Raw genomic sequence first — 13,165 nt, forward strand, 5'->3', positions numbered from 1 at the left:
GAAGACAACCTCAAGAAATATGGTTTATTTATTACTATAGGAGTGTGCACATCCACACCTCGATACAAAATGCTTCACAGCATCCCAGAGTACTTGAAGTTGGAAAAGAACTCCTGAGGTTGCCTGGTCAAGCTGGGCCAGCTAATACTGGCTGCTCAGAAAATCCTGACTGCTTTTGACCACCTCCAAGAATGGAGACTCCACAGCCTCCCTGGGCAACCTGTGCCAGCCTGTGATTACCATCACAGGGAAAAAGTATTTCCTGATGTGGATCAGTATGTGCCCATGGCCTCTGGTCCTGGCACTGGGCATCACTGGGGAGAAGCTGGCTCCTTCCTCTTTGCATCCTCCCTGCAGGTACTTGTTGACATTGATGAGCCCTTCCTGAGTCTACTCTTCTATAGGATGAACAGCCCCAGCTCTCTCAGCCTTTCCTTACAGGGGAGGTGCTTCAACCACTTCAGCATCTCCACGGCACCCCGCTGGACTCTCTCCAGTATGTCCGTGTCTCTCTTGTGCTGAGGAGCCCAGAACTGGACATGGCTGGAGAACAAACAATATCCACCGCTTTCTCTTCATCCCCTGAACTTGCCATAGAATTGGTTTGGTTTGGAAAGGGCCTTAAAGTTCATCCTGTTCCAGACCCTGCCATGGGCAGAGACACCTTCCACTAGACCAGGTTGCTCTAGGGCCCATCCAGCCTGGCCTTGGACACTTCCAGTTATGGGACAGGCACAGCTTATCTGGACAACCAAGAAGGCCTCACTACCCTCACAGGAAAGAACGTCTCCCTAACCTCTAATCTAAATCTATCGTTCTAGTAGTTTTGATGCAGAAGGCATCAGGTTATCAGGGATGGAAATCCTCTGTAACCTGTGCTGGCAGAACCCAGACACTCCTTGTCCTCGCTGTGTTTGGAAAGGGCTCCAGGGGTTATTGGCTCTGTCGGCTTCCCAGGGATCAGGGTGAGGCTCACCAGCCTGGTGCTCCACACATCTTCGCTCTCGCCTTTACGTGAGATCAGTGGGTCCATCAGTGTAGTAGTGAGCAAACCGCATCGGGGGGGTGTGGGACGCCGCGAGGAAGGAGTTGAATGAAGACACGGAGCGGGGACTGCAGCAGGAGCCATCCGTGGGGCAGGTTTTGGTGAGGAAACCTGAGAACAGCGGGAGCGCGAGGCCTCGGCGGCTGAGGGGGCGGCGGGACCGGGCCGGGCCTGTGGACGGCTCTGTCAGAAACCTCCCGGAGGGCAGGCGGAGACGGAGCCCCGGGGTGGCAAGTCCTTGTAGCGTGGCAGGGAAGGGAAGGGAAGGGAAGGGAAGGGAAGGGAAGGGAAGGGAAGGGAAGGGAAGGGAAGGGAAGGCGGTTCCGCTGTGCCCGCCCCGCCCCTGGCCCCACCTCCGGCCCCACCCGCTGCCGCCGCCGCCATGTTGCGGCCGTTGGTGCCCGGTGTGGGGTGAGGCCGCGCGGGCCCGGTGGGCCCGGAGGAGCTGCCTGCGTGGGTGAGTTCTGCCCGCCCGCCCGGGCCCGGCCGTGCCGGGCCCGCCCCTCCCGCTGCCCTCCGCCCTCCCGCGCTCCCTCCCTCCCGCCGGCCCCGCGGCCGGGCGGTGCTGCCGCCCCGCGGGCAGGGCGGGCGGCCCCGCCGCCGGCGCACCGAGCGCTGCGCGCTCGCACCGGCTCTTCCGGCCCGCAGGCCGCCACCTCTCCCCATTCTTCAGGTCCCTGCCTCGCATCGGCTGCAGTGCCCGCGGCGGCCCACCCCGGCCCGGCCTGGCGGCGCCGGGACAAGCAAAGTTCGGCGGGCGGCCCACGTGCGGCGGGGCCGGGCCGGGCCGGGCTGTCAGCGAGGGGGCGGCCGGGCCGGCCTTTGTCTCGGGTGGGGACGGCGTGGGAGTGGGGTGGTGGGTGTGTGTGGATGTGTGTGGGTCTGTGCCTCTGTGCCTCTGTGTGTGTAGGAGTGCCACGGGCCGGACGAGTGCCCAGCCTAGCGGCCCCATTCGCACTGAGAACTGCACCGAGCTCGTGAAACTTTGGCGGGTGTTACAGCCCCGGGTCCCGCCTGCCACTGAGCCGCCCTCCGGTTTCGCCCTCCGCAGCTGCGGCTGCCCCGTGCCTGCTCCGCAGCCCTGACAGCCTCTGCGCGGCTCTTCCCCCATCCCCTGCCTTCCCCGCGCCTCGGCTCCCGCTATCCTTGCGTTCCCATGGGATTCCAGAGTCATGCAGTCTCTGCATCCCCACCCAGAGACACCATCCCGGCTTGAGCAGCCCTTGGCCGATGTTTTCCTATGAACACTGTTTTTTTGCAGAATTACAAGTATTTGGTGATGGCACTGTACATGATAAATAATCCCCTACAGTAGGGAATTGGAACTAGATGGTTATCAAGATCCCTTCCAACCCAAGCCATTCTAGGATTAATTTCCTTGGTATACCTGGGGTTTCATACTTCACTATTAAGTGGCAATCTCAAACCTCCTCCCTAGTTTGAAAGCTGCAGAGCATCTACTTCCAGTCTCCAGAAATCCTTGGGAATAGCACCACTAGCAAAAGGTTTGTATTGAGTGCAGGATGTGGGTCCTGTGGTGCCTCTCCTCGACTTTGAAGCTTATCTGTAGCACATGCCCTGAGATTTCACGTCCTTCCCCAGGGTTTTTTTGGATGACTTGGAGCCTTCTAGGTTTCCCAATTCCTTGAGAAATGTGCTGTAGTGAGGCTGAGTTTGCACACTGAAATACACTCTTTACTCATAAGGCCTTCTTTGCTCCTTTTATTCACTTCTTCTACTGCTTTGCAAATCTCAACCTCCATGTTTCCATTGGATCCCAAGCTTGGGTTTGCAGTCCTTTGCACAAGAATGCTGGAATAAGGATAAAGGTCTTTTTTTTTTTAGCTTTCCTCACACGCTGGTTTACATAATTTCCTTTACTATCCTTTCTCTGTTTGTTATCTGTGATCAGAGGTAAACATTGTTAAGTCAAAGTTTAAATTTATGTTATTTAGAAATCACTTCTTTTGATAAGATACTGGAATCTAGAATCTGGGTCAAAACTTAGTTTATTCTGAGAAAGCATAGCTTTGTATATGACAAGTTTAAGATGCAGTTTTGTGGAGAAATACTTTGGTAGAGACTTGTGTCCTCATGATTGCAAAGACAGTAAAATGGTGTTTTATAAGACTCAAAGATGAACACAAATACTTCTGAAAAAGCAAGGTTTCATCCAAGAAAAGGATATTTTGAGATGCTGCAGATACGTGGGATTTATTTTATCTTGCATTTTAAAACACAGATGCAGAGAGGTGTTCCAAAGTGGGAAAGGGAAGGTCGAGAATGATTGGCAGGCTCATTTTTCTCTATACAAAAGTCAAGCATGCCAGATTATGGAATTAAATGTCTTCTTTTGGAAGGATCTGTGTGCCACAAATTTTGGGATCTGTGTGGTGCCTAGCTCTTCTCCCAGCTGGTACAAGTTTTTCCAGCCAAAGGCATGGGAAGTTTCAGGTCCATGCCGTTGCCAGCTACAGTAATCTTTGTGGTTTCCAAAGTCCTTATCAAATGCTGGCTGTGGAGTGTGTGGATAATTTGGGCTTCCAAGGATTTCACGCCCAGCTGTGATTCCTTGAGGGACGTGGTTGTAAATTATTGCATAGCCCTATACAGACCTTCATACTTGTGGTTTAATTTAAGAACGAGTTTAAGTTCAGCCCCAGCAAACCACTTCTAAGACAAGTAAATCTCTGCAGAATGTATTGCAGTAGATCCAGTAGATCCCAGCACTTCTGGGACTTGTCTGGAGGAACAGCTGAGCTAAAGCTCGTATATCACTGTGTCCCTGTGCTCCATTCTGAAGTGATTTCTCCTGGCCCAGGAGTTGTTCCTCAGTCCAGCAGTCTGGCCAGAGGGGTTGAGCTTTGTTTGGTTTGAATGGGATGCTTGACAAACTTCTAAACTGAATCGTCAATGACAACAGCCTTAAATCAGGCCCCTTTTGAGAAGGCATCAGATGGCTTTTCTCTCTGCCTGTCCTTGTCCCATGGTCCTCCTCTCTGCCTGCACTGCTCCTCCCAGTTCTTCCCTGTTGTCCTGGAATCCTGCCACTCCCTCAGTCTCCCTTGCTTACTGCTGGCTTTAGCAGCATTGTTGCAGCCCAAGTCGAGTGTGGCAGGACTTACCTTGCCTGTGGATGCTCCTTGCCAAGCAGGAAGTGGTGCCCTGCTAGTTCTGTTGACACATTTTGGTTTTTTCCCCCTCCCCCACATGCAGCATGCAACAGTTCACATAAATTTGGAGTTTAAATAAAATACATTAAAAGCATGACTCATTAAATATTTGTGAAGTCTATATTGTACCAGCTTGAAAATATTTTGGTTTAACAGTGTAAATCTAGTATCCCTGATAGTAGTGAACACAAATGTTTTAGTAATTCTGTGCTGTCAATTTTCATGCCTCTCATCAGCGCTTGATTGTTCCTGTTGTAGGTTGCTGTGTCCCAAGTCCCTACTTCCTTTCTGAAGAGCTTAGAAAGAAAGAGCTGGCTGGGAACACAATTTCTTACAATTTGGATATAGTTCTTTATTCTGTCTTTGGGCAGTTTTTGCTTCACATCCTAATTAAGGATTGCACCTGTTTCAAATAACCCTTCTTCTTGGAACTTGTATTGAAACTTCTTGTATTGAAATATTTACTGAAGACTTCTCTTATTTAAGTTTCTCAGGGTAGGGATTCATCTCATTTCTCAGGTCTGTGTCTCCTGGGCCATCTGTTTGTTCCTGCCTTTCTTCCTTGAGGAAGGACTGAGTTCTTCAAATGTGACAATTTGTTGAGAAATCAGCAGGGATTGCTCCTATTAGATCTATGGAAACCCCAGCCAAACAAAAAAACCCCTTCTACTAATGTGCTTCAGAACCTTCTGTTGAGGCTCATGATGATGGCTGGATTTGGATTAGTGGTGTACCTGGCAGGTTGAAAAGATGTCCCTCATGAGCTGAATGTCGTTTCGAAGGTCGTGCTTGTACCAGCTTAGTTCTCAGGGATCCTGGGATAAGGGGATGCTTGCTGTCTCTCACCATACTGCTTGAAGCACCTCTGAGGAGCTCTGCCCACATCCCAGCTTTGGGCAGCTGTGTTTTTTGTCACAGGAGGTGTTGATGCATGTGGGTCTTACTAAGTTTGTCCATGGGGGAAATATACTTGACAAAGTATTTTTTGTGCTTTTAATTGTAGCTTTAATCATGGGGGACATGAAAACCCCTGACTTTGATGACCTTTTGGCTGCTTTTGACATCCCTGATCCAACTAGTCTCGATGCTAAGGAGACCATCCCGTCAGCTGGGGAGGAGAGTGAGAATCACCTGAAGTCATCGGGAATGTGCATCGATGAGAATGTGTCCTTATCCCACTCTCTGCCTCCCTCTGATGCACCTGTTGTGAGTGTGATAGTGAAGAACACAAGTCGCCAGGAGTCTTTTGAGGCAGAAAAGGAGGGGAATCACCTTGCAACTGGTCTGTTACACAACGGGTTTCGTGGCTCCGATCTGCCAGCCGAGGCTCATGCTTTAGTCCATAATTATGGCAAGTTTGAATCAACTTTTATTAATGGTGACAGCTCGAGAGGTTACTCTGATAAACTGGACGAGTCCAAGTCGGAGCCTTTGCCAACATTTAGTCAGTTTAGCCCCATTTCCAGCCCTGAACCAGAGGATACATTCAAAGATAACAATGTTGGGGATAAACCCAAACATGCCCAAACTCCGTATTTTCCACCGCCTTCAATATATGTACCAACAGGGGCTTCAGTCCTAGATCATCTCAGGAAGGTGCCAGAGCCTGAATTAAGCATGTTTGATCAGTACTGTAAAAAGGAACAGAAGATGGAAATCCACTGCCAGCCACAGAATAGGCTGGAAATGAGCAGGAGAGAGCAAGACAGAGCAGTGGAGAGGTTTGCAGAGTCAAGCAAGGACTTGTTAGCTACCAACAGCTTTCTTGGAGAAGGCTTGGTGTTTGGAGACCTCCCTCACAATAATTTAGGAGACAGCAAGGGGTCTGTGCCCGAGATAAACATGGCTTCGTCGATACCACCTCGGCAGAGGCTAAAGCCAACTCATTCCAAGTTGTCATCCTGTGTGGCAGCATTAGTAGCTCTTCAGGCCAAAAAGGTTGTGTGCATTCCAAAAAGCGATCAGCCAAATTTTACCAAGGAACCTGGTCCTTTTAAAGACGGGACGAAGGGAAGTCCAAAAATGCCCAAGTCACCAAAGAGTCCCCGAAGCCCCTTGGAGGTGGTGAGGAAGGCCAGCAAGCAGCCTGAGAGTCCTCGGAGTGTGTGCAGTGACAGCAGTGGGAAAGGCTCTCCTTCCATGGCAGCTGGCTCTCCGCCAGCTATTCCCAAAGTTAGAATAAAGACTATCAAGACATCTTCCGGTGAAATTAAAAGGACTGTAACTAGAATTTTGCCAGAAAATGATGAGTTGGGCAAATCTTCAGAAGAGTCACCTGCAGAAACCTCTTCTGCCGAAGATCTTATGAAATCTTTCCCATCCCCTGACACCAGTGCAGTTACAGAAAGTGAGGCTGGCAGGAATTCAACCAAAAACAGGGCTGCTGTGGCTATCCAGCTGTCAAATGTGATGAGTCCTTACTCAGACAGTGTGAAAACGGATATTGCAAACAGCACGTGTACTGTGTCCTTGTCTCCACTGCCAAACTGCGGCAGCGGTGCCATAAAAGTGGGGGTCAAGAAGCAGCAGCAGGGTACTGTGATGCAGCCATCCAACACGAACACCTCCAGCCTTCTTCCCAAAGCTGTGCACTTGGCAAATCTCAACTTGGTCCCCCACAGTGTTGCTGCTTCTGTTACAGTGAAGACATCAGCACAGAGGCGAAACCAGCCTCAAGTGACACAGATGTCGGTGCCGCTGGTGCACCAAGTCAAGAAAGCTGCTCCTGTTGTCATGGAGGCATTCCATAAAGTGCTGCACAGTGCCAATCCAGTGCCGATATATACGCCGAACCTTAGCCCCCCGCCTGACACGAGTATTAATTTACCTGCTTCTGGGTATTGTTGCCTGGAATGTGGGGACTCATTTGCCTTAGAGAAAAGCCTGATTCAACACTATAGTAGGCGAAGCGTTCACATTGAAGTCATGTGCACTCAGTGTTCAACTATGCTCCTTTTTTTTAATAAGTGTAGCTTGCTTAAACATGCACGAGATCATAAGAGCAAAGGATTTATCATGCAGTGTTCTCAGCTGCTTATGAAACCGATTTCCGTAGACCAAATGCTTTTACCTTCGCCTACAAGCTCTTCAGTCTCTCCAACTCCTCAGACTTTGTCTCCTCCACCTAAGTCCAGTGCTACTTCAGGAGGCGGGGTAGGGATTTCTGTGAACACTCAGCCAGCCTTGCCTCTCTACACAGACCCACAGAGGCTAATCCGTCATGGACTTAAGTGTTTGGAGTGTAACAAGCAGGAGCAGGATTACACTTCTTTAGCAGCTCATTACCAGAGAACCACAGAAGATAATGAGAGACTGGTAAGTCATCATTTTAATGTTATTAGTTAAATCTCTCAAAGTTTAAAGAAATTGTCCTCAAGGGGAAAAGTAGGCATTGTGGTGGCAAATGAGTCACTTTGCCTGAAGAAGTGCGTATGGGGAGGATTTGGAATGCACATGAGCCCAGACATGTGCACGTGAAGAGATGTTTAGTGTTGTTTGCTTGCCTTCTTTCTACCCTTTGCCAGTAAAAAGAGCATAGTAAGGAGACTATGGAGATCTTTGAGTATCAAAGAAAGGTGATGGAGATGAAAGGTCACTTGGATGAGGTGTGCAAAAAAGCTGTAGGGGAGGATCAGCGGAGCGTTACCTGAAACAGGTTTTTGTGCTGTAAGCATGGCTGGAAGAGATCTAGCACAGTATAGTGTTGCCTTTCCTGGAACTGGTGCCAGAACCTTTCGTGTAACACATTGTACATTGGGTGTTATTGTTGCTGTTAGTGAGATCAACTGTGTGTTGGACAGGCCTGCGGTGGTATGTGGGGAGAAGACTGGTTCTGGCTACTTTTGCCCTTTGGATGGTAACGGGGTGAGTGGGTGCCATGATTGCATAGCAGGGTTCAAGAGCCTTGTTAGTGGCTTCCTGCCTTCCTCCTGTGCTGCCCTGCTCAGGTCTCCACCACCCTTATGGACCTGGTTGGAATCCCCTTAAATTAAACTCCAGCTTAGGTTTCTCCTGATGAAGAGAAGGTGATTATTGTTGTGTACCAGGACCATGCAATTTGTTTATGGCTTTTATTTTGGAAGACATGGTCAGTCTTGTTTAAGTGTTAACCAACCTGCAGTTGAAGAGGAGGAGGACTTCTTTCTTCTTATCTCTTTGGATAAGGTGAAGGCTTTCCAGCTTGGTTTGGCTGCCAGCACAGCTGGACCCCAATACAAGGGCCACAAAAACCAGGACTCTATGCCATCATTTGGGAGGATGACATCTCTGCTGTGGCTGTCAGAACCACTGTTCTGACATTGTTGACACAGTGACAGAACAATGTTGCACTCCCCAGAGCCTCCCGGTGCTGCTTTGAATGGCTTGCAGGAATATTGAGGTTGCTGTGGTCCAGTTTAGATGTTTTGTAATCTTAAATTCATTAGCTAGCAAAAAAAAAAAAATAGATTATGGCCGAATTATTTTGATACTGTAAAAAATGGCAGTGTAGCCACATAATCAGGTTTCTTGCCTGAGGCAGGCAAGTGAGCACTGTACTCTGTCAACACCCTAGCTTATTTTTCAACTATAATTTCAACTATAATTTTCAACTAAATGTAATTCAGCTATTTTTAAGGAAATGTCAGCAGTCTGGCATTAAAACTTCCAGGAGAAGGGATACAGTGAGTGCTCCAAAGTGAGCTAAAATGTTAATCAGTGGCATTAAAAATGTACTTCCTATTTCTGTTGTAGGATTATCAATTCAAGAGCTCCTTATAGAGGAGAAGAATGTGTGATAATATTTTTAGCCTTTAATCAAATAATTTATTCTGTAACTTAACCAAGACCTCTCACTTCAAGTAGTTCAGCTAGATGTGAGATTATTTTTGCGGTATTTTTCTGAAGAGAAGCACTGGAAAAAGAGGCTACTATTGAGCTTCAGAAACCAGTTCCTCTCTTTACACTCCACAGGATGCATGCACTGCTCTGAGAGTCCTTTTCCACTATATCTACTGTCCTCCAGGCTGCCCAGTGGTGCTCCATGCTGTTCCCAGAACATCTGTTTCAATAAAGTTACATTTCTAAAGGAAATAAGCATTTGTGCCTCATGCCTGTAATTGCGTGTCTGGATTTAGCAGTAGCTGATGGAAACCATCCCACTGCCTTTTATCAGAGCCCAGGTGTTTAGTGTCACTGGGCTGAGAGGTAAAAGGGTGAATGGAATTCAGTGTTCTCATAGGGGTCCCTGATTCTCTGAGCTGTCCAAGTGAAAAGGTGTGGATGATACTCACATCATATGTCCACATGGATAATACAGTGTAGCTCCCAGCAGTATCAAGGTCTGAGAAGCTGAAGGTTTTGCATAGAGGGTATTAATGAATGTAATACTATTAATCATGTGTGAGAAGGTTGTAGGTGAAGCTGTTGGAATGTGTGTCATAAACTCCTGAAATAGGAGAACATGGCCACCGCTTTCCAAGATGATACCCTGACTCTGCATTAATAGAATTCCTTGGATTGTTCCTTCTGTTTTGGTCAGAATAAAAGAGAATTATTGGTATAAGCAGGAGAGGATTAAGTTACTGATTTTGCAAACATTTTCTTACATTATAGAAGCAGTTAAAAACTAATTTCTATATGCAGAGTTGTGCCAGGACACTTGTTTTTTGGTGCAGTGGTAGAAATTGAGTGTAGAGAAATTCTTCCCTGTGATGGGGTGAGGCCCTGGCATGGGTTGTTGTCCTAGTCTGGAGGACAGGTGTCTGCTAAGAAAGGCAGGAGCCTCTCTTTGAAATGGAGAATTTAAACCCCCTCCCTCCAAATTATTATAATTTTGAAATCAAGGGGCTCTCAGGCAAAGATATGGGAATTAGGAATAACAGTTCTTTACTAGGGAAATTAAAATAGAAATACAGTACTACAAAGAAACAAACCCCAAACCCTGACAAAGTCAGAGTACAACCTGACACCCCGTCAGGCAGGGTGATGGCAGCAGTCCCATTCCATGGTGGCTGCATCCTCCTGCAGTGACAGATGTGATTCAGTTGGAGCAGTGCTCCTGTACAAGGTGCAGTTTCCCTCCGGAGGTCCAGTGGTGATGTGGAGAAATCCAGTTTTCCTCTGGAGTCCAGTGGAGAAAGGGACTCCCTTAATGTCCCAAAACCTCTGTTTTTATTTTGGTAAGAAATGTTGGGCCCTTCCCCCTGGCTGGAGCAACTTCCAATGGGATGCAGTAATTTTATCAGTCCCACAGTGGGACTCAATGGCCATTAGCAGAAAATGACTCCCTGGAGGCAGGATGGGTTGTGAAAAGATAAAGAACAATGCCCTACCTGGTTTCAATGGATGCCCATTAGCAGAATATCTCCCAGGGAGATAAGGATCACTGCCCCCACCCTCAGCAGATGGTGATAGAATAGATACCTTTTATCACACCCTGTAATGTAACCCAAGACGGTTGTCTAGAGAAGCTGTGGCTGCCCCATCACCATAAATGTTCAAGATAAGATTGGATGGGGCTTGGAGCAACCTGGTCTAGTGGAAGGTGTCCCTGCCCATGGCAAGGGGTGGAACAAGATGGTCTTCAAGGTCCCTTCCAACTCAAACCCGTCTGGGATTCTCTGATTCTCTGAAATTGCGTTGCTCAGGAAGGCATTGATGTAACACCTGTGGTGACATATTAGTGCCCTGGTAGTGGTTCAAAACCGCTATGTCCACAGGGCAGAAAGTGTTGATTCACATACTGGTACATCTAATTGAAATCCCAGTCCATACCAGTTGTCGTGCTTGATCCACAGCACACTGCAGTGGTGGGACAATCTGTCAGGATGCAGAAGTAGTGTTTTTTGTTGTGGGCAAGCTTGACTATGAACCACATCTCTATATCTCAAGAGACTAATTATCTAGAGTTTTATCATAATTTTGTGCATTTTGAACAAAAGCTGTGTGTTTCTTCCTCCATAGCTGATGTCTATGTCACTCCGTTGGAATGCTGGTTTGAAGTGGTGGTACGCGGTGTAATAGTTTCTTAAAGATGGTAAAAAAACTGCACTCTGATAACTTGGAAATTTTTTGTATTTGGAAATTTTTTGTATTTTTAAATTTCTTATTCAATCTCAGAATTCAGGCACAAACTCTTTGCCATGTCTCACCGAGAAACTAGGAAGTACTGATACTTTCCTCATAAAGACATGCTGTGATTTATGTCTTCTGAGGAGCTTCAAGAAGTGGCAGGGCAGGTCCCCTTTGTATTATGGCCAAAAACTTTTGATCTGACTATTCTTGGTACCAGATTGTCCCTAAAAATTGAGGATGTTCGGAAAGGGTAGATGAATGTATTATGGGAAGAGCAACTTCAGCTGAAGGGAAAGGCTAAAAGCAATTTATCTGCAACATCTGGGTTTGTACTAGAAGGTGGAGATCTGTGGAAGATAAGCCAGATGATTTTTGATCCGTGTTCTTGGAAGCTTTTCTGTTAAATGACACCAAACCTGGATGCACATCAAATGTGACTTCAACTTGTGAAACCAAATGGGCCTTGAAGTGCTCAGTTATGGTGCTTTTAACTCAAAAACTGTTTTGGACATGGCTTTGGTGTGGTACCTTGCTAAGAAGGAGGGGCTGATCCAATGGGGTTGATGGTGTCAGGAAAATTAATCCACAAACACCAGAGGTTTATGTCCAAAAAGGAGGCAGAAGATTCCTTTATTTGAATAAAGGGAGAGACCATGGGGCATTCCCCTGGGATCTCTCAAATTTTTAGAGGACAAAGCCTCCTTTTTATCTTAATTGCCCGGCCGAATTTCCCTCTCTTTCCCCATGGCTGAGGTACTTGAGAGGCACAGACTTCCTGGAATGCCTGATACCTAAGATTCCCCTCTAATGTATAACCCTCCCTTTAAATTTTTAATTCTTACAGAATTCATAGTTTTTCCCCCATTGCTTCTTTCATCTTTCAAGATCCAATTTCGTTTATCAGCAAACCTACAGTTTGTTTGTAAAGGCAAATCCAACATTCCTCTCAATGGAGAAAAGAAAGAGCAGGAAAGAGACTTATTTTTCAGGATGATGTTTTTAGTTACCCAGAAGCTGAAGGATGAGCCCCCTGTGATAAGAGGCAGGAATGATTGGATTGGAGAGGGGGAATAGCCTAAGCTGGCTCTGCTCCATGAAAAACTTATCCTGCGTTTATACTTTTCACTTTAATTGGAATTTCTTACCATGACTTTGTGAATTACTGTGACATTTTCAGGTTTCCCTGCTTGAAAGGGCTTGTTGGATTTTTACTTTCTTCCAGGTGATGGCTTGGGAAATACCTGGTGTTACATTCCTACATGGTTGTGGGTAAATCCCACATAAATAGGATGGATAACGGGTAAATGACTTTTTCCTAGGTGTGGCCAAAATCTGAATGGCATGGCTGGGTCACAGTTCTGTTGCTGGAAGGAAGAAAGAGAGAGATGTGGTCTGGACAACAGGGAAAGGAGGTGATTTGGAGAAAGTGGGAGGAAGAGAGGGGAGTGATGGTGTGGTTGAGAAGGTGCTGTGGTTTTCTAAAGGAAAGACCTTTAAAAAATGATGGAGAGCTTGACCTTAATGTTGTATTTTGAAACATGTACATGATTGCAGTTTCTCAGAGTACAGCAGGGTTTATTTTGGTACAGAATATGTGTAGGATGAAGGCAGTTTGTCCCAGCTGAATACCGTGGTGGAATGGGATCTCCATGTCTTGCAGAAAGGATACAAGTTTGAATCATCCACTTCAGAAGCATAAAGAACTGGATTTTTAGATGTATTTTTGAATGGATCATCTTAATGAGTGACTTTGCCTTTTTTTGGCAACTAGTGAGCCCAATTCTACAGTTTTTTCAAGCTCATGAATCAAGTTGCTCAATGGGACCTGTGCACTGCTTTGCTATCACTGAACTGCAAGAAGGAAGCAGTATGGGAAATTGAATAGTTGGTAGGT

The 13,165-nt window shown here is 47.0% G+C and overlaps 1 protein-coding gene across 1 annotated transcript in view; it reads left to right on the forward strand.

Moving 5' to 3' along the window:
• The first annotated feature begins 1,415 nt into the window (after positions 1–1,415).
• ZNF592 (zinc finger protein 592) overlaps positions 1,416–13,165 on the forward strand; it is a 41,017-nt gene continuing 29,267 nt past the window's right edge. The window contains exons 1-2 of the mRNA XM_033070207.1: positions 1,416–1,502; positions 5,222–7,533. Of these exons, the coding sequence (XP_032926098.1) occupies positions 5,230–7,533 (2,304 nt within the window). The 5' untranslated portion in view covers positions 1,416–1,502; positions 5,222–5,229. The remainder of the gene's footprint in view (positions 1,503–5,221; positions 7,534–13,165) is intronic.

Source organism: Catharus ustulatus, chromosome 12, assembly GCF_009819885.2.
Source record: "Catharus ustulatus isolate bCatUst1 chromosome 12, bCatUst1.pri.v2, whole genome shotgun sequence".
Lineage (NCBI taxonomy): Eukaryota > Metazoa > Chordata > Aves > Passeriformes > Turdidae > Catharus > Catharus ustulatus.